Genomic DNA, 23,015 nt, shown 5'->3' with positions numbered 1-23,015 from the left:
GGAGATCAGAACTGTTCACAGTGGGCCAAATGTGGTCTAACAAATTTAACATCACTTTTCTGCTTTTCAATTTTCTCTAGACATTGGCCATCAAGTACTTGTTTTGCTCTTTATATAACCTTATTAACTGCCATTGCTCCTTTCAGCAATGTGTGTCTGTGCTCCCAGATCCCATTGCTCCTGTGGCCCATTTAGGAACTTACTTTCCCAAGGAGTGTGTGGCTTCTTCATTCTTCCTATCAAAACGTAAGACATTACACTATTATGTTTAAATTGAGTTGCTAATTTCTTGCAAGTTTATTATTGTCTTGTATTTTTGAGGACACATGATGGATTTTCACTCTGTTCTGCATCATAATGTATGCCGTAGCTGTTTATAGGACAGTCTGGCTAGGTCAGTCCACCAGACGCTTTAGTGACACTCACTATCTTGTTTTTGAAAGCCTTCTCTTTTGCCTTTGCATGAGACCTGAGTGTTAGAAAGTTCACTTGTCTGATGTGACCTCTGATTTAGAGATGATGAATTGACTGTGCTACATTTTGTAGATGGAACCCTATTATAGAATGAAACAGCACAGAAGGAGGACATTCAGCCCACTTTGACTATGTTATCTCCATGAAATAATTATCCAATGATTCCTGTTCCCTGAACTTTCCCCACAGCCCTGGAACATCTATTCCTTCAAGGGCTTCTCCAATTGTTTTCACCATTAAATCCGTTTCCACCGCTCTTTTTAAACATTCCAGATCATAACTCATTGCTCTGATTTTAAAAATCACCTGACCCTCTCCTCCAGCTCCTTTGTCAATTACCTTAATAAGAACATAAGAAATAGGAGCAGGAGTAGGCCAACTAGCCCTTCGAGCCTGCCCCGCCATTCAATAAGATCATGGCTGATCTGTCGTGGCTCAGTTCCACATTCCCGCGACAGATCAGCCATGATCTTTTTGAATCTTTTTTAATCTGTGTCCTCTTACTATTGCTGACTATGTCACTTGAAACCATTGCTTCCAATTCAGTCTTATCAAAACTCTTCATGATTTTGAACACTGCAATTTAATTTTCTCAATGTTTTATCCTCTAACCAGAATAACCCCACCTCTTTTAGCCTCTTTCATAACTGGACTCCTGCAGCCATGGTACTGTTCTAATTCCACTATATTATGAATGTTCATTCAATGCTTCAAAACTTTGAACACCAATAGACAATTAAAACAACTGCAGGTGACCTTTGGTAATCTGAGTACCAGATAGTTGCAAGTCTCAAACGAATACCTAATTAAATGTGGACCTTCAAAGCCAGTTGAGGAATTTACACATTCCTTTGTTTAAGGATAGACTATCAGCAGCCAATTCATCTTTCTATTTCACCATAGACAAAAGAATCATCAATGTTAGACGAGTGTGAATGGATCCCATTGATCTTCCATTGCATCCTGATAATCGCTGATCAAACTAAATTAGGTGAACCTCAACGTGTCACTCCTGTTTGGAAAAGGACTTTGAGTTTGGTGAGTCCATTGGTGAGGAAGACATTTCTAGTCTGCTTTTAAAAATAACAGCAAGTTAAGAACATAAGAACATAAGAAATAGGAGCAGGAGTAGGCCATCTATCAGAAAGCCATCAAACCAGCTATGAGTCATCTTAAGCATCCAAGATTTTTTTTAAAAAGCAATTCCTAGAAGATGGAGAAGGATTCCCACAACCTGATCCAACTTTGAGTTCACCTGAGAACCAACTAACCAGAAATGTAACTCTAAGAAGTTGACTGAAAATCAACTAAAATATTAATTTATTTAAGAAACTACAAGCCTGCAATGCTAGAGACTGAGATAACCATAAGTTGTAATTGCATCCGTATCTAATTGTTTTACCTTCATCTGTATTTGATAATGTAAGACTTTGAATTTTAGACATCTGGGGCAAGTATGTGAGAATCAATAACCTTTATTTTCAAAAATTCTCAAAAAAAACCTGCTCCTGAAATTATTTGAATTGCCCCAATCATTCCAAGGGTAAGTAAACATCCACCTCTTATAAACAAACATATCAGGTATGGGTAATAAAAATAATGCATCCATCTGTGACACAAGTAAAATGTCTCTGCAAGCTTGTAAAGACTTCTGCATCCTCTGAGGCTGGATCACAGAACATGTGATAGTAAAAGGCATATTACATTGTACATCACCACCTGCAAGTTCTCCAAGTTGCACATTATCCTGACTTGGAAATATATTGTCGTTCCTTTGCGGTTGCTGGCTTTTTAAACCTGGAATTCGCAAACAGCACTGTGGGTGAGCCTACACCATGTGGACAGTAGCTGTTCAACAATGAAGCTCACCACCAACTTTGCAAGGGCAATTATGGATGGGCAATAAAAGCTGGCATAACCCATGAAGCCCACATCCCATGAATGAATTCTTGAAATAACATAATACACCAGTTGGAATCTAACCAGTCATTATGGGCAGCACAGTGGTTAGCACTGCTGTCTCACAGCATCAGAGACCTGAGTTCAACTCCCACTTGGGTTACTGTCCGTGTGGTGCCTGCACGTTCTCCCTGCATCTGCATGGATTTCGTCCCACAGTCCGAAAGATGTGCTGGTTAAGAGCTAAATTCTCCCTCAGTGTACCCGAACAGGCACCGGAGTGTGGCGACTAGGGGATTTGCACAATAACTTCATTGCAGTGTTAATGTAAGCCTACTTGCAACACTGTTAAGAATTATGAAGAATTTGTTTACTTATCATTTTTGTGCTCTGTACCTCTTTTTATCAAGCTTGTGTCTTGAAACTTGGTTGTTTGAAGCAAATATTATGTCAGTATGCTATTGGCTCCCAAATTATTAATCAAATACTTCAGGTGGTGCATGCAAGTTTCCTTTGGTAGAAAATGTAACTTGCAATGCCTTCCCCATTGAGGAGAATCCTGCTAAACAGGCGGCCACCCTGAGATTAATACCAGTGACATGAAAGGGTTTGTGTTGTTCAGTGAACCAAGGGCAGACTTTAGCGGGCACATTAGCCACGGGCATAAATCCTGTCCCAAAACAAAAACAGGAAATGCTGGAAAATCACAGCAGGTCTGACAGCATCTGTGAGAACAGAGTACAGCCAACGTTTCAAGTCTAGATGACCCTTCACCACAGCCTGCAGTCCACAGTATTTTGCATTTATCTTAGTGCACAAATCTTGTAATGGCTGCAAAATATCGCTAGAGGTTAAAATTGGGTTATGTGCCAGCAAGATTCCAGCATGCGATCTTCCCTACCCCTGCTCAGAAAAGACATGAAGCTGATTTGCATGATTTTTCAATGCATTTTAACATTATTACATGGCTTCGTGCTGTGGCGTCCAGCCACATTGAATCTGAATTGGGAAATGAAAACCAGCCATGATGACATGGGGGCAGGGAGGTACCTGGAGGCCCCAGGCATTCAAGATACAGGCTGGGTGTTGCCACCATCACCCTGGCTGTGCTGGAGAAGTCACACGGACCTGAAACATTAACTCTCTCTCTCTCCGCAGATGCTGGCGGAACTGCTGCTTTTATCCAGCATTTCTGTTTTTATTTCAGATTCCCAGCATCCACAGTATTCTGTTTTTATCAAATAAATACTTGTATTTGTATCAGATCAAAGCACTTCCAGAGGCAGCCAATTTCTTAATGTAGAAAACATGGCAGCCAAATTGCAAACAGCAGTATGACTGACCAGAGTTTTTGGGATAAATGTTGGCCAGGAAACTGGGAGAGTTCCTTTATGTCCAAATAAGAGCAGATGGAGGGAGGGGAGGTTTCACTTTAAAACTCCAGTATTTGGAGAGCGATTTGTGCAGCCTGTACTGTCTGCCCCTGCGCTGGATGATGATAAAGATTCTGTCATGTTGCTAGGGTGTCTGACCAATTGGCGTTTTCACCAGTGATAAGTAAAGAAACAGGCGACACGGGGCCAGCATAATTAAGGACCCCACACACCATAAACATTCTCTGTTCTACCTTCTTCCATTGGGGAAAAAGATACAAAAGTCTGAGGTCAAACGCCAACCAAATCAAGAACAGCTTCTTCCCTGCTGCTAAAGTTTCATGGTTCGCAAGCTCAATTATGCAGAAGTTAAAGTGTTCAAATTAAAGTTTCATGTCTTCTCTGTACAGTAGTGGAAAATGTTTATCAGTTTACAGACCTTCAACAGAAGTCAGTGTTTGCTACTTCAGCATGAACAGGCTAATCTTCATCTGTATAGGCCCCATAACATTTTGCTTTTTCACCTTCACCAGAGGGTGATTAAGACTAGATTTTTCCATAACAAATACCAAAGGTGAGATATGGGGATATACTATGCAAATGAAGGATTAGCAGAAATAATTTTTGCATCAAATGAGAAAGGGTGAAATGCCAGGATTTAATTGGCTAATATGTATGCAAATGAAGAATGAGAAAAACTGCTTGTTTCTTGCTGTAATTGACTATAATTTCCAAATTGTTTGTAACTTCAGAAACATTTGTAGGATGACTGCAGGCTGTTTTTCCCTTGTGCACAAGTCATTAAAGACCTCACATTGGATAATGCATGGTATTTAGCGCTGTTGTGCTCAAGTCAACTAAGATTGTCGAAGGTTGCTGATATTCAGGATCTCTGACACTGCTGTCAGACTTTTGAACTGAACTACCTCACATTAAATTGATCTTTCTCTATGCCATAACTATAACGCGTTCTGCACTCTCCTTTCCTTCTCTATGTCTGGTTTGCTTTGTCTGTATAGCACGCAGGAAACCAAACTTTTCACTGTATACTAATACATATGACAATAAATCAGATTAAATCAAATTTCAACAGGATTCTCACAGGCTGTTGTTACCTTGGAGCGACCAAATTCTGTCTTTCAACTGGAAGCTCCCACTACAGAAGGATTGATTTGGTCTCCCAGGCAAAGATTTGATCCTAGCTTGGTTCTGATTGAGGACCACAAATAATCTCAGCACCAGAGACTGACAAGGCAGAAACCGTCTATATTATTATCCAGGACACCTAGATGTGATAACATGATACAAGCAGTTGCATTTTAACCTGGTCTAAACTAAACACAAAATAAAAGTAATCTTGGTTAAGAACCTTTAATGCACTTTTAGATTTAAGGCACTATTCATAGGAATATTAAAGTGTATAATGTCAAACCAGACCAGTCTTCAGAAACATTACGCCCTGGTTAAGGCGTGGCTCCAGGTTCAAGTGCAGGAATTTCTTGATTTCTGGTAAACTGTGTTATTTTAATATTTGCCAGCCTCTGATATTCACTGGAACCTCTGGAAGTCAGTCAGACAACAGAAGCTATGATTCTGCAGGACGTAGGAAATTCTCCCTCAACAAAGGATCACTGCTGGTAAACGGGCTGGGAGGTTATGATGTTCAAAGACGATTGTGACCAGGAGCTTGTGTTTATTGTAAAAGAGCTTCAAAGTGGGATGGTGAGCAGGAAGAGGTGCTGCAGAAATTGCCTGTTTACACGGGGGAGCTGGTTCCAAAGCAGCTGGAAAATCGAACAAAAGAATTCAAGTGGTTTTTAAGTGCAAGTTTGCCTGACCTGTATAGAGGTGATTCAGAGCCCAAAGGCTTCCCTCATATACAGTCACAGAATTCCTACAGTGCAGAAAGAGGCCATTCAGCCTACACTGACAATCCCATCCAGGCCCCACTCCTATAACGTTATGTATTTGCCCTGCTAATCTCCCTGACATTTAGGGTCAATTTAACATGGTCAGTCTACCTAACCTGTCATCCTTGGACTGTGGGAGGAAACCAGAGCACCCGGAGGAAACCCATGCACACACAGGGAGCGCGTGTAAATTCCACACAGTCAATCAGCCAAGACTGGAATTGAACTTGGGTCCCTCGAGCTGTGAGGCAGCTGGGATAACCACTATGCCATCCACCTCTGGGGTTGGCAAACAGAGAATTCCCAGCCTCAAGCTTACTCTTGTAGCCACGATGTGGCTTGTCCCGTTAGGTTTCTGGTCAAGGTGATTGGCTAGGATATTGTCAGTGGGGAATTTGACAATGCTAATTATACTGACTAACACTTGACTGATGCAACTATTAGTTGCCTATTTTCAGGCTGGGGCCTTGTCCAAGTCCTGTTGTATGTGGGCACGGAATGCTCCAGTGTTTGAGGGAGCGTGACTAGAACTGGACAAATTCAGAATAACTGTGATCGCTGTTCCAGCTGAGGTTGATTTGGGATTGCCTCCTTGCCACCGCCCCTTTTGAAAAATCACATGCTCAGCAAAACTCGCTGCTACCTGTAGAAGAAAGCAATAATTAGTGATTTAAGATTAATTTGGTCTGTTAAAGAATGTCTCCTTATCAGAATTTCCACCTTCAGTATCTCCACCTGAGAGTGAGGATAAAAAATGCAGTCCCTATAACTGATCAGCAATATCTGTTAATCAGTGCTGGAAATGTTATCAATTGCAAGTTCATTTTCAATCCTCCAAATGCCTTATCCTGCACAAAAACTCTCCTTCCTCTCTACATTCATAGAATCCTGCAGTGTGGAAGGAGGCCATTCGGCCCATCGAGTCTGCTCTGACCACAACATCACCCAGGCCCTATCCCCATAACCCCATGCATTTACCCACTCACACTGAGGGGCAATTTTAGCATAGCCAATCCACCTAACCTGCACATCTTTGGATTGTGGGAGGAAACTGGAGCACTCAGTGGAAACCCACGCAGACACAGGGAGAATGTACAAATTCTGCACAGATGTGACCCATGCCGGGAATCAAACTGCAGATACCATCGGAAGACAGTTCTCCCCCTGCCAGCTCTCCCACCCCACCCCCCCACCCCATTCCTCTACCCTGCTCCCCCACCCCAAACCCAGAATAAACATGTAATTGATGCAATGAGGGGGTTGATTCACTCCAGACAACCCAATAGCTTTGACCAGTCCATCACACAAACCAGCCTCCCATCCACTGACTCCATCTACACTTCCCGCTGTCTTAGAAAAGCAGCCAGCATAATAAAAGACTCCACACACCCCGTACATTCTCTCTTCCACCTTCTTCTGTCAGGAAAAAGACACAAAACTCTGAGGACACGTAGCAACTGACTCAAAAACAGCTTCTTCGCTGCTGCTATCAGACTTTTGAATTAAGTTGATCTTTCTCTATACCCTAACTATGACTGTAACACTACATTCCACACCCTCTCCTTTCCTTCTCTATGAATGGTATGCTTTGTATAGTGTGCAAGGAACAATACTTTTCACTATATGCTAATACATGTGACAAAAATAAATTAAATCAAAAACATATTTCTGGTACTGAATATTTCCAGCATTTTCTGTTTTTATTATTTGGGGACAGACCTGTCTGAACCTTACTCTTATCATCTCCAGATTGAGTTTCTCTTCAGATTTCAACCTCCCTGAACTCCATGAAGTAAAACTCATTTAACAGAGGCTTGGCAAATGGAATTTAATGTTGGCAAGTGCGAGGTGGTCCACTTTGGTAGGAGTAATGGTAGGAAGGATTATTACTTACTTGGCGAAAAACTGCAGCAGGCGACGGTGCAGAGGGACCTCGGGGTCCTTGTGCATGAGTCGCAAAAACCCAGCCTGCAGGTGCAGCAGGTGGTCAGGAAGGCGAATAGGATGCTGGCCTTCATAGCGAGGGGGATTGAATATAAAAGTAGGGAGGTCTTGCTGCGGCTGTATAGGACATTGGTGAGGCCGCAGCTGGAGTACTGTGTGCAGTTTTGGGCGCCATACTTACGCAAGGATATTTTGGCCTTGGAGGGAGTGCAGAGGAGGTTTACTAGGTTGATGCCGGAGTTGAGGGGGTTGAGCTATGAGGAGAGGCTGAATAAACTAGGCTTGTACTCGTTAGAGTTTAGAAGAATGAGGGGAGATCTCATTGAGACATATAAGATGATGAATGAGATGGATAGGATAGAGGTGGAGAGACTCAGAAAGGACAGTAGGACTAGGGGGCACAGCCTCAAGATAAAGGGGGGGCGGTTTAGAACGGAGTTGAGGAAGAACTTCTGCACTCAAAGGGTGGTGAATCTCTGGAATTCTCTGCCCATTGAAGTGGTGGAGGCTGCCTCGCTAAATATTTTTAAGACGCGGGTTGATAGGTTTTTGATAGGCAAGGGGATTAAGGGTTATGGGGAGAGGGCGGGTATGTGGAACTGAGCCACGACAGATCAGCCATGATCTCATTGAATGGCGGGGCAGGCTCGAAGGGCTAGATGGCCTACTCCTGCTCCTATTTCTTATGTTCTTGTGTTATGTTCTTATGTCATTCCCAATCTCACCAAACTCCACCAGCTCCTCATGTCCCAGGGAGTTGATTACAAGATTCTCATCCTGGTTTTCAAATTGAGGATTATCGGATCAGGTCAGTCATGAATGGCAGAGTGAACTCAACGGGCCGAATGGCCTACTTCACTCCAGCACCAATATTCACTCTCTGCTGTCTGGCCACTCTATCTGCACACCGGTTGTTTCTTCTCTCCTGCTCTCTATACGCCATAGATTTCCACTCCTCACTATCCTCTCCCACATTCCTTTTGCCTTAGCAATGCCCTCCCTGTGTTTAAAAATCTGCCCTAAACTCTTTTCTGTAACTAAGCCTTCAATTCTCTCAGCACTGGAGGAGGCGATGGCACAGTGGTATTATCGCTAGACTACTAAAATCCCGAGACTCGGCTAATGTTCTGGGGACTGTGGTTCGAATCTCACCATGGTGGATGGTGGAATCTGAATTAAATTTTAAAAATCTAGAATTAAGAATCTACTGATGACCATGAAACCATTGTTTATTGTTGGAAAAACCCATCTGGTTCACTAATGTCCTTTAGGTAAGGAAATCTGCCGTCCTTACCTGCTCTGGTCTACATGTGACTCCAGAGCCACAGCAATGTGGCTGACTCTTAGGCAACTAGGGATGAGCAATAAATGCTGGCCAGCCAGCGATGCCCATGTCCCAAGAATGAAAAAAGCATCACACTAGAATGTACAATTACTCATTGCTCCACCAGAGGGAGCCCCTGTATACAGTATTTGCCTCTTTCACAAGACACCCAGTAATGCCACAGAGACCTGCTTGTGAACAAGTTGATTCTGACAGGTAGTTTATTCCCAAATTCAGGAGATGATTGACATGTGTACGTTGCCTTGGCCTCAGCTCTGTTCTCAGCCCTCTGACGTACTGGAACACTTCTTCTGATGCATTGAGCATGAATCCTGAAAGAAAAGGGTTATAAACAATGAAACACTCGTGATAACCTATGTACAGTTTTTCAAATACTGGAGCTAAGATTAGCCAATGTTAAGGTCATTTATCGATCATGGTTTAATTGGCAGTGCCACCTGAAGCACCAAATCCCTCCTTCATCTGTGTACAGGTGGTTGCAGTGTACCACCACCCCCAGGATGCCCTTGCTGTGCTGGCTCCTCCACCACCTGGGACGAGGGCAGTGCTCATTCTTTCATTGTCAATGGATCAACATCCTGGAATTTACCATTTAACAGCAAGAGGATTACCATCTTCTCAAGGACAACTAGGGCTGGGCAATAAATGTTGCCCTTGCCGGCGATGCCCATATTCTGAGAATGAAGTTTAACCAGTGGGGGGGGGGGCGTGGTTTCAGTGTGTAGTGGGATCCTTTCCTCCAGTAATTTCCCTTCAGGCTTCGGAGAAGACAGTGTCAGAGGCTGAAACATTGCCTAGTTAATCAGAGCAAATACTGATTGGTGCAATTAAACCCTGGGATAGACATTGGAAACCTCATCTGTGCTTCTTGATCCATGTCACCAGCTAGTTTTTTTTTGTTTACCTTATTCCAATCCAATCAAGTCAAATTAAAGCCAATTCAGAGTCCCAACAAGTTGGGACATCCCTGATCCAAGCTGACAAGACAGGGCTCTCACCTCCTGGGCTTGATCTACATGATCCAAGCTGATTGGAGTAGGTGTAGCCCCTCCTCCAAGGCTTGATCTAATTTGCATCTTAGCCCAAAGGCCGAGATGTCGCTTTAAAAAATTGCTTCAAGTGAAGCTGAAATGTAACCTAATGACTTCAACCAAGTGCAGCATGTCGATACTACACTTGATCTTAGCCAAAAGGCAACACTCAGTGCCAGCTTCCTGCAGCTAGTTACTCTTTGTACCCTCTGTGTGAATGTTAGATTCTTACTGCCACGTTACCGATTGATCCCTTTCCTAAGTGACCATTCGTTATGTAAGTCTGAACTGTGAGCGGATCTGCAGACTATTGATTGTAGGACCACCAGCTCCATTTTCTACAAGCTTTTACTTTCCAATAAGCTGTCAACAAGTAACAACCAGGAGAAGAGTTTTGCTCCTTCTTAAATCAGGACACTGAGGCCAATTGCAGTTCATCTCCCACCTTTCTGCTCAAATCAGCGATACTCAGCAAAGTCCAGTAGTGGAATCTGTAATTCTCTGCTCTTTGTGACTCAGTGCCACACCATAGACCATGAGATACAGGTAGAAAAATAGGCCATTTGGCCCATCAAGTCTTCATCATTCCATCATGGCCAATCTTTCACAACCCCTTTCTCCCGTAACCTTTGATCCCCTTACCAGTTAAGAACCTATCTCTCTCTGTCTTGAATACACTCAATGACCTGCCCTCCACAGCCTTTTGAGGCAATGAAGTCCACAGATTTACCCACCCTCTGGCTGAAGAGATTCCTCCTCAATTCAGTTCTAAAGGGTTGCCCCTTTACTCTGAGGCTGTGCCCTTGGATCCTTGTCTCTTCTACTAATGGAAACATATACCCCATGTCCACATTATCCAGGCCTTTCAGTATTCAGTCTAAGGAGGGCACGTCATCACTGAACCATTGGATAGGAGGGATCTGTGACACTTACTCATCCAGGCGGCTGTGTTGGGGTTGTTCCGACATTGACCACAGTTCCTCCCTCAGAGATTTCAGGACCTCTGTAATCAGCACATGGTTCATACTGGATGTTTTTTTCCTCATTTGACGCAGCAGCTGATGAAATGGAATAGTGGATTTCTCGATGGACTTTATGAAACTCGGGTCCAATCTCTGCTTTTGCGAGTTAGATGAGGTGCTCTGCAAGTTAAAGGCGCGTCAGTGACAGTGATCAGTATTACGCCAGATAGCTTAAAGTGAGTGTGAGGGGGAGGCCAACTGACAGCTGACATCACACAGGACAATGTTTCATTTGATACAACAGGTTCAAGTGATTTTATATCAAAAGTCTGTCTTTGGCCCTCTGTATAATTGGTCTCAGCATTAGGTTAAATACTGGAATCAACACTAGAAACATAGAAACTAGAAGCAGGAGTAGGTCATTTGGACTTTCGATCCTGCCCTGACATTCATTTTGATCATGGCTGATCTTCAAATTCAATATCCTTCTTCCCATACCTTTGATCCCTTTAGCCCCAAGAGTTACATCTAATTTCTTCTTCAAATTAAACAATGTTTTGGCCTCAACGGTTATCTGTGGTAGTGAATTCTACACATTCACCACCTTCTGGGTGAAGAAATTTCTCCTCACCACAATTCTAAAAGCTTTACCCCTTATCCTCACTATGAGCCTGAGTTCTGGACTCCCCCACCATTGGGAACATTCTTTCTGAATCTACCTTGTCTAGCCCTGTTGGAATTTTATAAGTTTCTATGCGATTCCCTCTTGCCCTTCTAAATGCCAGTGAATATAATCCTCCCTGACTTAGTTTCTCCTCATACGACAGACTGCCATCTCAAGAATCAGCCTGGTAAATCTTTGCTGTACTCTATAGCAAGAACATCCTTCCTCAGATAAGGAAACCAAAGCTGCATACAACACTCCAAGTGTGGCCTCACCAATGCTCTATACAATTGCAGTAGAACATCTCTATCCTTATACTCAAATCCTCTGGCCGTGAAGACTAACATACCACTTGCCTTCTTTACTGCCTGCTGTACCTGCATGCTTACTTTCAGTGACTGATACATGAGGACTCCAAGGTCAATTTGAATATCCACCTCTCTGAATTTACACCCATTCAAGTAATAAACTGTTTTCCTATTATTGCTATCAATGTGGATAACCTCACATTTATCCACATTATACTGCATCTGCCATGCACATGCCCACACACTCAGCCTGTCCAAATCATACTGAAGCATCTCTGCTAATGTAAGCCCACTATTCAAAAAGGGAAGTAGAGAGGAAACAGGGAACTATAGACCAGTGAGCCTAATGTCGCTACTAGGGAAGTTGCTAGAGTCCATTATCAAGTTCCTGTCAGCACTTTTAGTACATTGTTTATGTCTTCCTTTATGAAGATTGATGCAAAGTACAAATTCCTTACATGTAGAAACTTTTATAGTCAATTTTTATGTCCCCCACTATCTTACTTTCATACTCTATTCTTCCCTTCTGAATCAAATCCTTGGTCCCCCTATGCTGTATTTTTAACTGCTCCCAATCCTCTAGCCTATTGCTCTTTCTTGCAAATTTGTCTGCTTGTTCTTTGAATTTAATGCTATCTCTAATTTCCCTTGTAAGTCATGGTTTGGCCACAATTCCCTTACTACTCTTGTGCCAAACAGGAATAAACAACTTTTGGAGTTCACCTATTCATTCTTTAAATGCCTACCATTGCCTGTGCACTGTCTTTCCATTCAGTAATGTTTCCCAGTCCATCATGGCCACTCCATGTCTCCTACCATCGTAGTTATCTTTATTGAGATTCAGGACCCTGATCTCAGAATCAAGTATATCACTATCCACCTTGACAAAGAATTCTACCATATTATGGTCACTCATCCCCAAGGGTTCTCTCACAACTAGTTTTCCAACTACTTCTTTCTTATTGCACAACACCCAGTCTGAGATGGCCTGTTCCCTGGTTGTTTCTTCCCACCAGGGAGTCTATGGAAGGATATTATTGTATTTGACATTTATACCTCACATGAAAAAGTCTGTAAACTTCTCATTTGCAGGAATACATAGAGAGTAACTGGGGTCCCCAGTGAGAGTCAGTGTGTGAATCTACACCATATGAGTCAGTGAGTGTGGAACTGTACCCCAGTGAGAGTCAGTGTCTCTGGAATTGTACCCTATTGAGAGTCAGTGTATGTGGAACTGTACCCCAGTGAGAGTCAGTGTGTGTGGAACTGTACCCCAGTGAGAGTCAATGTGTGTGGAACTTTACCCCAGTGAGAGTCAGTGTGTGTGGAACTGTACCCCAGTGAGAGTCAATGTGTGTGGAACTGTACCCCAGTGAGAGTCAATGTGTGTGGAACTTTACCCCAGTGAGAGTCAGTGTCTCTGGAATTGTACCCTATTGAGAGTCGATATATGTGGAACTGTGCTCCAGTGAGAGTCAGTGTGTATGGAACTGTACCCCAGTGAGAGTCAGGGTGTGTGGAACTGTACCCCAGTGAGAGTCAGTGTGAGTGAAACTGTACCCCAGTGAGAGTCAGTGTGTGTGGAACTTTACCCCAGTGAGAGTCAGTGTGTGTGGAACTGTACCCCAGTGAGAGTCAGTGTGTGTGGAACTGTACCCCAGTGAGAGTCAGTGTGTGTGGGCCACGTACCCCAGTGAGAGTGAGTGTGTGTGGAACTGTAACCCAGTGAGAGTCAGGGTGTGTGGAACTGTACCCCAGTGAGAGTCAGGGTGTGTGGAACTTTACCCCAGTGAGAGTCAGTGTGCGTGGAACTGTACCCCAGTGAGAGTCAGTGTGTGTGGGACACGTACCCCAGTGAGAGTGAGTGTGTGTGGAACTGTAACCCAGTGAGAGTCAGGGTGTGTGGAACTGTACCCCAGTGAGAGTCAGTGTGTGTGGAACTGTACCCCAGTGAGAGTCAGCGTGCGTGGAACTTTACCCCAGTGAGAGTCAGTGTGCGTGGAACTTTACCCCAGTGAGAGTCAGCGTGCGTGGAACTTTACCCCAGTGAGAGTCAGTGTGTGTGGAACTTTACCCCAGTGACAATCAGTTTGTGTGGAACTGTACCCCAGTGAGAGTCAGGGTATGTGGAACTTTACCCCAGTGAGAGTCAGCGTGCGTGGAACTGTACCCCAGTGAGAGTCAGTGTGCGTGGAACTGTACCCCAGTGAGAGTCAGTGTGCGTGGAACTTTACCCCAGTGAGAGTCAGCGTGCGTGGAACTGTACCCCAGTGAGAGTCAGTGTGCGTGGAACTTTACCCCAGTGAGAGTCAGCGTGCGTGGAACTGTACCCCAGTGAGAGTCAGGGTGCGTGGAACTGTACCCCAGTGAGAGTCAGTGTGCGTGGAACTTTACCCCAGTGAGAGTCAGCGTGTGTGGAACTGTACCCCAGTGAGAGTCAGTGTGCGTGGAACTTTACCCCAGTGAGAGTCAGCGTGTGTGGAACTGTACCCCAGTGAGAGTCAGCGTGTGTGGAACTGTACCCCAGTGAGAGTCAGTGTGTGTGGAACTTTACCCCAGTGACAATCAGTTTGTGTGGAACTTTACCCCAGCGAGAGTCAGGGTATGTGGAACTGTACCCCAGCGAGAGTCAGCGTGTGTGGAACTGTACCCCAGTGAGAGTCAGCGTGTGTGGAACTGTACCCCAGTGAGAGTCAGCGTGTGTGGAACTGTACCCCAGTGAGAGTCAGCGTGTGTGGAACTGTACCCCAGTGAGAGTCAGTGTGTGTGGAACTTTACCCCAGTGACAATCAGTTTGTGTGGAACTGTACCCCAGTGAGAGTCAGGGTATGTGGAACTTTACCCCAGTGAGAGTCAGCGTGCGTGGAACTGTACCCCAGTGAGAGTCAGCGTGCGTGGAACTGTACCCCAGTGAGAGTCAGCGTGCGTGGAACTGTACCCCAGTGAGAGTCAGCGTGCGTGGAACTGTACCCCAGTGAGAGTCAGCGTGCGTGGAACTGTACCCCAGTGAGAGTCAGCGTGCGTGGAACTGTACCCCAGTGAGAGCGTGCGTGGAACTGTACCCCAGTGAGAGTCAGCGTGCGTGGAACTGTACCCCAGTGAGAGTCAGCGTGCGTGGAACTGTACCCCAGTGAGAGTCAGCGTGCGTGGAACTGTACCCCAGTGAGAGTCAGCGTGCGTGGAACTGTACCCCAGTGAGAGTCAGCGTGCGTGGAACTGTACCCCAGTGAGAGTCAACGTGCGTGGAACTGTACCCCAGTGAGAGTCAGCGTGCGTGGAACTGTACCCCAGTGAGAGTCAGCGTGCGTGGAACTGTACCCCAGTGAGAGTCAGCGTGCGTGGAACTGTACCCCAGTGAGAGCGTGCGTGGAACTGTACCCCAGTGAGAGTCAGCGTGCGTGGAACTGTACCCCAGTGAGAGTCAGCGTGCGTGGAACTGTACCCCAGTGAGAGTCAGCGTGCGTGGAACTGTACCCCAGTGAGAGTCAGCGTGCGTGGAACTGTACCCCAGTGAGAGTCAGCGTGCGTGGAACTGTACCCCAGTGAGAGTCAGCGTGCGTGGAACTGTACCCCAGTGAGAGTCAGCGTGCGTGGAACTGTACCCCAGTGAGAGTCAGTGTGTGTGGAACTGTACCCTATTGAGGATTGGTGTCTGGTTACCTGTACTCCAGTGAGTCAGTGTCTAAGTGCCTGTGCCTCAGTGAGAGCAGTGACAGGTCCCCCTCTAGAGGAAGGGGATGGGCATTGAGGGAAAAAATGGACTAAAAGTCCTGTTCAAGATGTAGGAGAGAGGCTGTCACTTGTTCTTAAGTTTTGCTTTCACTGAGCACTGACCCTTGCTGTTCTATTCATGCATTCTGTAATCTTACTTTTGTGTGACTATCTGCACCTTCTTTGGTATTTTAGCACTCCCTTGGACTTGTGCCCTTCACGTTTTTGCACACTGTCTCCTAGACCGCACAATCCCTGACTTTCTATGTTGCTCCAAACCTTCCTAAATATTACAAAATCCACCATCTTTCTCCCTCCCTTTAGCTCTGCAAAAGAGTCACCCAGACTTGAAACATTCTGCGCTATTTTATGACCTCCCTCGGGCAAGGCTTGTAAAATCCCGCCTGAAGACAATGGAGAATTCTGTTCTGCGAGCCTCGCCCACCCCAGCAGTAAAATTCTGGCCATTAACTCTATATCTCTCTCCACAGATGCTGCCAGACTTGCTAACTTTTGCCAGTGTTTCCTGTAGTAAGTTTGCAATTGGCCTCAGTGCCCTGCAGAGGGGAATAGTAGCCAAGGTGCTTGTGATTGCTATTCCTTTGACCTATGCTGCAAAGTGAACATGTCTGAACATCAGCCATGGGCTGGACTGGGCTTGTGTGACTCTCTCTGGTGTGGGTCAGAGTGTTGACACTCCTTTTCTGGGATGTGCTAGTGGTTCACAGTGTTTGAACTGTAAAGCCGTGAGGGTCAGCGAGCGAGGCACTGAAGGGTAAATCCAAGGAAAGGGACTGACTGTGGCAAAACAACGAGAAACAAAGTCAAGCTTTCCTCACCATTCTCTCTGAGGTCCATCTATCAATTGCCAAGCCACTATTCAAACTATTTGTCCTTAAGACCTTTGGAAATGCCACCAGGCTGTTATCGTGAGAAAAGGGATAGTCTGAATTTGCCAGGATGCCTTGTTTAGTCACTTGAAGGAGGCTGATTTTTGTATTGTGGGGAGAGTTGGTCAGAGGAGGGTTAGGAGTGGCCTCTCTCTGACTGGAATGTTTTACTAAAGGTGGCAAGGACATCTTGAGTTTCCAAAGTTCAAAGGAGTCTTTCCGATTTCTTCTGGACACTGAGCAGGGTTTTGCTTCCAGGATCTTGTGGTGGGCGCGTTGCTGATTCTCATGTTTATTCAATATCAGAGTGTTTCTGGGGGTGGCCGGAGAGAGCAGCTCTGCCTCTGTGGGCACAGTGTGTCCATCCCTGACTTCCTCTCCAGGTTCACAAGGCTCATGGACTCCAGCCAAAGCTGCCCGAAGATCGACAGTAATTTTCTGCACTCTGCGGTGGGGCTGATCTTCCTGGGTGATGGAGCAGTGGCTTTCAGTACCTTGGGGCGGCACGTCACTCAGTGTTTCTGATTTTTCGCCACTGTGGTTGGATTTGATGGCTGGTACAAGTGGGTATCGCAGACTGGCTCTCCATTTACTCCGTGTTTCACCCATTGAAGCTTCACCAATGTTCAGGCAGCGGTCTACCAGCAAGCTGATGTCCTGCTGTTGAGTGGATTGCATCTGTTCAATGTTCCCCTGTCTCTGATACAATCTATTCCCCCTCATTGTAATTACATTCGAGGATCACGGAGCCAGACATGCACCACTTTCAGAACACAAGAACCCAATCTAGAATGAAGAACATACACAATGTCACAGAGCAAATCATACCTTCAATCTTATATATTTTTAACATTCTCACTTGCTTTTCTGAAGATCCTGGTTCTTGTTAGGGGTACAATTCCATATCTAAACCCAGGCAGTGAATGATGACAGACTGTATGACTGTGGGAGGCACTGCAGGCAAACTGGAACTAGTGTAAGGGCATTTTCGATCTGGTAGGGAGAGGCGTCACTGGTTGGGATGATGGATCATGAGCGGAAGGAAAGGTCACTGGGGTGGGAAGCAGGCCACTGGCTGGGGACAGGGGTCAAATGGATGGAGGGAAGGGAGAAAGAGGTCATAAGGGTGGGAAGAAAGGTCACCGGGTAGGGAGAAGGGTCACTGGCTCCGGTGGTAACTGGGTGGGGAGGTCACTGGGTGCAGGTGGGGGAGTCACTGGGTCGGAGTGGGTGTCACTGGGTGCAGGTGGGGGAGTCACTGGGTGGGGGGGGGTGGTCATTGGGTGAGAGTCAGAGAGTAACTGGATGATGGTGGGGTTGGGGGAGTCACGGGGTGAGAGTCGGGGGAGTAACTGGGTGGTGATGGGGATCAATGGGTGGGGTTGGGGGAGTCACTGGGTGAGAGTCGGGGGAGTAACTGGGTGGTGATGGGGATCAATGGGTGGGGTTGGGGGAGTCACGGGGTGGGAGTCATTGGGTGGAGGTTGGGGGGAGGGGGTGGTCACGGGTGGAGGGGTCACTGGCTGACGATCCAGGTTGGATCTTTCTCTCTCGAGTCCAGCAATCTGAGATGAGAAGTAACCTGAGGTCAGACAATGCAGTGTGAAGGAGATCAGAGCTGAAGCTCCTCTCAGCATCACGCTGAGCGCAATATCCTAATTAGCCCCAGAGTGCTCCACTCCTGCAGGTTTACTGGAAGATAAAACAAACACAGAAGTGGAACCGGGCACCACTGCCTTTAATCATCTGCAGCCAGTTCTATTTGAAGTGTGTTTGCTTTCCTCTCAAACTATCTGATGCTTGCTTTCCTCCTGTGCTGATATCAAGAGTCAATCATTGACTCCATTTGTTCAAAATCGCAAACACTTACTGAAACGGTGACCAGTTTCCACAGTTAGCTGGTGAGTCAGAACTTAAACCTGTTTCTAATCCAACACAAACTCTGGTAGCAAAGCAAAAAGATCATTCTGAATGTAGAATGGGAGATATAGAGATAGAACAATAAACACTTGTTTCTATTTGCAAACACACACACTCTGGAACATCATGGTGCCAGTTGGTCTGAACAGGTGGCTTCCTTTCTCTAGAATCGGTGCTGTCCCGGCTGCTTTTGGGAATGATTCTGTTGGTAAATGTACCACCAGCAAAGTTTGATCTCCAATCTACATTGAGTTGGACATTCAGAGCTGGGCTGGCAGTTGTCAGTGTTACAAATCCTCACACTATCCCTTGGTTCCCCACTCTTAACTATTATCTTGTGGCCACTTCATTAAACTCTGTGTGTGTGTGTGTGTGTGTGTGTGTGTGTGTGTGTGTGTGTGTGTGTGTGTGTGTGTGTGTGTGTGTGTGTGTGTGTGTAGTGTAAGAACAGATCAGGTTTGGTTGTGTCAAATAGTCCACTGACTCTCGCTGTCTAGGCTTGCAAGAAAGAATGCCAATTTCACTCTGGTAGCAGAGGGCCCAGCTGTCTGGGGAATAGTCAGAATATCAGAGATGGTGGGCCAGGGAATGATGATTTTGTAAGTAGGGATGGTGGTGGACTATAATTCCAATATGCAAGGTAATGCACTGGGGACTCTGGTTCAAATCCCACGGCAGATGGTGAAATTTGAATTGAAAATATAATGATGATTATGAAACCATTGTCGATTGTTGTAAAAACCCACCTGGTTCACTAATGCACTTAAGGAAAAGGAATCTGCCATCTTTACCTGGTCTGGTCTACACGTGATTCCAGATCACAGCAATGTGGCTGGCTTTTAACTAATCTCTGAAATGGCCTCACAAGCCACTCAATTCAAGGGCAATAAATGCTGGCCCAGCCAGCAACACCCACATCCCATAAATTAAATATATATATTAAACATTTCTGTAAAGCAAAACATTGTGTGGCGCTTCAATGTGATTTTTTTCTCTTTTGCCCTATATTAAATTGCAATGTGCTTCAAATACCCCCTCACTTATTACAAGCAAATCACTGCGGACGCTGGAATGTGAAACCAAAAGAGAAAATGCTGGAAAATCTGAGCAGGTCTGGCAGCATCTGTAAGGAGAGAAAAGAGCTATCAAAGCTTTGACGAAAGGTCATCTGGACTCGAAACATCAGCTTTTTCCTCTTCTTACAGATGCTGCCAGACCTGCTGAGATTTTCCAGCACCCCCTCATTTATTTACTTCCAGCACTCTATTTTTAATTGATATCTCCATCTTCACAAACTTAATAGTTTTAGTTGGAAGTACATAAATGTTTTAAGTTAAGCACTGGTGGCATCTTAGTTTAAAGTCTCGAGAGTATAGAAAGAGGAAAGTTTTTAATTTTATTGAACCTTAGACCAGACCTGGAGTACTGCCAGCAGTTCTGGTCACCATGTTATATAGAGGATATATTGGCACTGGAAGAGGTGCAAGAGAGCTTGTATATGGTTGGTACCAGAACTGAGAGATTTTACCTATCAGGTTTGGCCTCTTATCCTGTGAGAAAAGGCTGAGAAGTGACCTAATAAAGGTCTTAAAAATTATAAAACAGTATTGAGAGAGTAGACACAGAGGGTGGAATTTAATGTAGGTGATGGGTGGGGGGGGGAGGTGGGGGGCTGGGCGGTGGTCAGGGTTGTTAGCTGGAGAGGCAGCAAGAGGACCATGTAATCTACTCTTGGGGAGACCCACCAAATTAATTGTCAATCAGGCACCTAATTGGAGTTGGGGGGGGGTGGGAGTGCCCTCAAAAGCTTGCACAAAACTGCAACGGGGTTTGTTTTTTGATCTTCCTGCATGGCAGATGCCCCACCTTCTGCTGGGTGAATACCACCAGCATCAACTGCTCACTTAAGGGCCTCAATTGGCAATTGGCAATATGGCAGGAAGGCCATCCACAAGTCTACCCGCCATTGGCTTAATCATCATCTTCCCAGCTGATTAAATGCCCCCTTTTCCACCAAACCCGCCTTGGGCAAGGCCATTAAATTCCAGTGTTTCACTCGTGGGGAAGAACAAAACTTGAAGCCGTCAATTTAAGATAGTCACCAAAAAATACAATAGGGAATTCAGAAGAAACATCTTCATCCAGCGTGCTGGGAACATGGAATTTGCTCGCACAGTAAGTGGCGGTGTGAATGATAGAGATACATTTCAGGAGAAGATAGGCAGGTGTATAAGGGAGAAGGGAATGGGGGTTATTCTTAAAGGGAGGAGGCTGGAGTGGAGAATAAAGGACAGAACAGTTTCTGCCCCGTACATTTTACAAATAATTCTACAAAATAATTAGCTGTTGTGACAATAAGGGGCCAAGTCAACTTGTACATCTCAGGAACGGAATAATACACCTTAGTGACAGAATATTATGTGTTGTGTTATGTGTTACCACTATTGGCCATCGTAATAAACATACAGCAAAAGAAAACGCAAGAAATACACAGCAGCTGTTTCAACATTTAAAAAGGGATAGTTTTCACTGAACAGCCATCAGAGCTGGAAATTGTACAGAACTGAATGGAAAAGGAGAATAAACAAAGATGCCACAGTGAAACCAGTAGTAGCAGGGCTTTGTATCAGTTTCATATTGTTTCAACAAAATGAGCTACACTTATATAGCACCTTTCACTTTATATTAAGCTGATCTTTCTCTACACCCTAGCTATAACTGGAATTCTACATTCTGCACCCTCTCCTTTCCTTCTCCCCTATGAACTCTATGAACGGTGTGCTTTGTCTGCATAGTGCACAGGAAACTATACTTTTCACTGTTAACCAATACATGTGACAATAATAAATCTTCAGGACAATACACTGTACAGTCAATGAAGTACTTTGAGTGTACTCACTGTTGTAATATTGGAAACGCTGCAGTCAAATCTTTGCACAACAAAGTTCCACAAATAACAATGTAATAACACCCAGATCAAGTTTTTTTTAGTGATGTTAACTTCAGGATAAGCATTGGCCAGGATAATGGTGAGAATTCTACTGCCTTTCTTCAGATAATACCATGGGATCTTCTGAAAGACAGCATCTCCATTTGTGCAGTTCCCCCCCCCCCCAGTACCTGAAGCAGCCAGCCTTGATTACGTACTCAAATCTCTGGAGTGGGACTTGAACCCAGAACCTTCTTACTCCGGAGCGAGATTATCCACTGAGCCATTCCTGACATTTAAAGAAAGGTGAGATGACGCACTTATCTCCTAGCTTGCAGCCTAATCTGTGGAAAACATCACCATTTTAAACAGCAGCAGTATTTAATTCACACACAATCTTGTACTCCTGCCTCTCATTCCATTCCCTCCATCTTGTTCACTGGCTCAGGGTTACACCACATCAGACAAAGTATTACCCTAAACCAGAGTGGGTGTGAAGGAAGTGAATGAGTGTTTTTTTAGCATCCAGACAGGTGACTAAAAAGGTCCTTTACAAATTACTGGGTGTACACCCTCAGTAACACAAACACAGCAGGACAACAGAAAGTGCAGTGTTTCTTGCTACAGACACTCCCTCTCCAAGTGCCTGGAAACAGGGAGATGCAGTCTGGCAGAGATTAGTGTGTGTGTGTATGTGTGTTCTTTCAGGTATTCAACCAACAGCGAGTTGAAACCTAACCTGTCCTTGCTAAAAATTGGGAAGCTTTTATTTCAGGACAGGGGGTGAATGACATTTGATTGTGCGGAATCATTTTGGCTAATGAAGGGTTAAAGCATCACATTAAAAGTTGCAGAGAAATTAAATATTTTTAACCCAAATGCTAAAAAGATCTCCTCTCAATTTTCATCTCTACGTTCCTGAAGGTGCTGACTCACACCTCAATTCAACAGATACTGGCTGGCTTCCAGGACATCACCTCAATTCTGGTTAAATCCTGGCAAAAGTGATTTTTTTTGCATCTCCTATTTATTTTATCAAAGCCTCTCAAAATCTTCAACAGATCATAATTCCGAACAGATTCTCTGACAGATCTCCAATCTGTTGCTAGCCTGAAGTAAAAAAAAAGTTCCTTTATTTTGAAGCCTCCTCATAATTAAAGTCTTGAATCCCTGATATAATTTTAGTCAATCTGTTCCCAGCTTTTCCCAAGGCCTTGACACCCTTCTTAAACGAGCTCAGAACTGGACACAATATTTATTGAAATTCCTGTCCTGAACCTTCCATCTCTCAGACACGCAGGCACTCAACAGGCCTGGAAGTGGGCACAAAACACATGTCCAGCCACAGTAGGCCTCAGAGTGCGATTTTACACTGACTGGCCAATTAACAGGCAGCTAGCATGAAACGCACACTGGGAAAAGCTCAACACTGCCAGGGAGGGTGACAAATGGGCGAGCGGTGAGAAAAAGATGGGTTGACACTTATAATGCACTCTCTGAAAGTGTGTCTAGCTGGCACATTCAAACACAAACCTCAGTCCCCAAACATCTTTTTTAATTCTACTTCAGCCCAGACAGTTCGTCCTATCCTTGATCAAGGTTGAAGCTAGAACATTAAGGCTGTCCGGCCAGTCAGCCCATCTGCCAACTGTAAA

The 23,015-nt window shown here is 44.9% G+C and overlaps 1 protein-coding gene across 1 annotated transcript; it reads right to left on the bottom strand.

Annotated features, from left to right (window-relative positions):
* Positions 1-9,036: 9,036 nt before the first annotated feature.
* LOC145358917 (uncharacterized) lies at positions 9,037-21,785 on the bottom strand. The gene is made up of 4 exons (XM_080213292.1): positions 21,552-21,785; positions 16,461-17,297; positions 10,910-11,118; positions 9,037-9,256 (listed from the first exon to the last, which is right to left on the bottom strand). The coding sequence occupies exons 2-4, from the start codon at positions 17,232-17,234 to the stop codon at positions 9,037-9,039; spliced, it is 1,203 nt and encodes a 400-aa protein (XP_080069418.1). The 5' UTR covers positions 17,235-17,297; positions 21,552-21,785.
* Positions 21,786-23,015: the final 1,230 nt, after the last annotated feature.

This window comes from Carcharhinus amblyrhynchos, chromosome 26 (genome assembly GCF_965287045.1).
Source record: "Carcharhinus amblyrhynchos chromosome 26, sCarAmb.v2.hapA, whole genome shotgun sequence".
NCBI classification, from domain to species: domain Eukaryota; kingdom Metazoa; phylum Chordata; class Chondrichthyes; order Carcharhiniformes; family Carcharhinidae; genus Carcharhinus; species Carcharhinus amblyrhynchos.
Note: the sequence above shows the minus strand (reverse complement) of the source record. Positions and strands in the feature narration are given on the sequence as shown.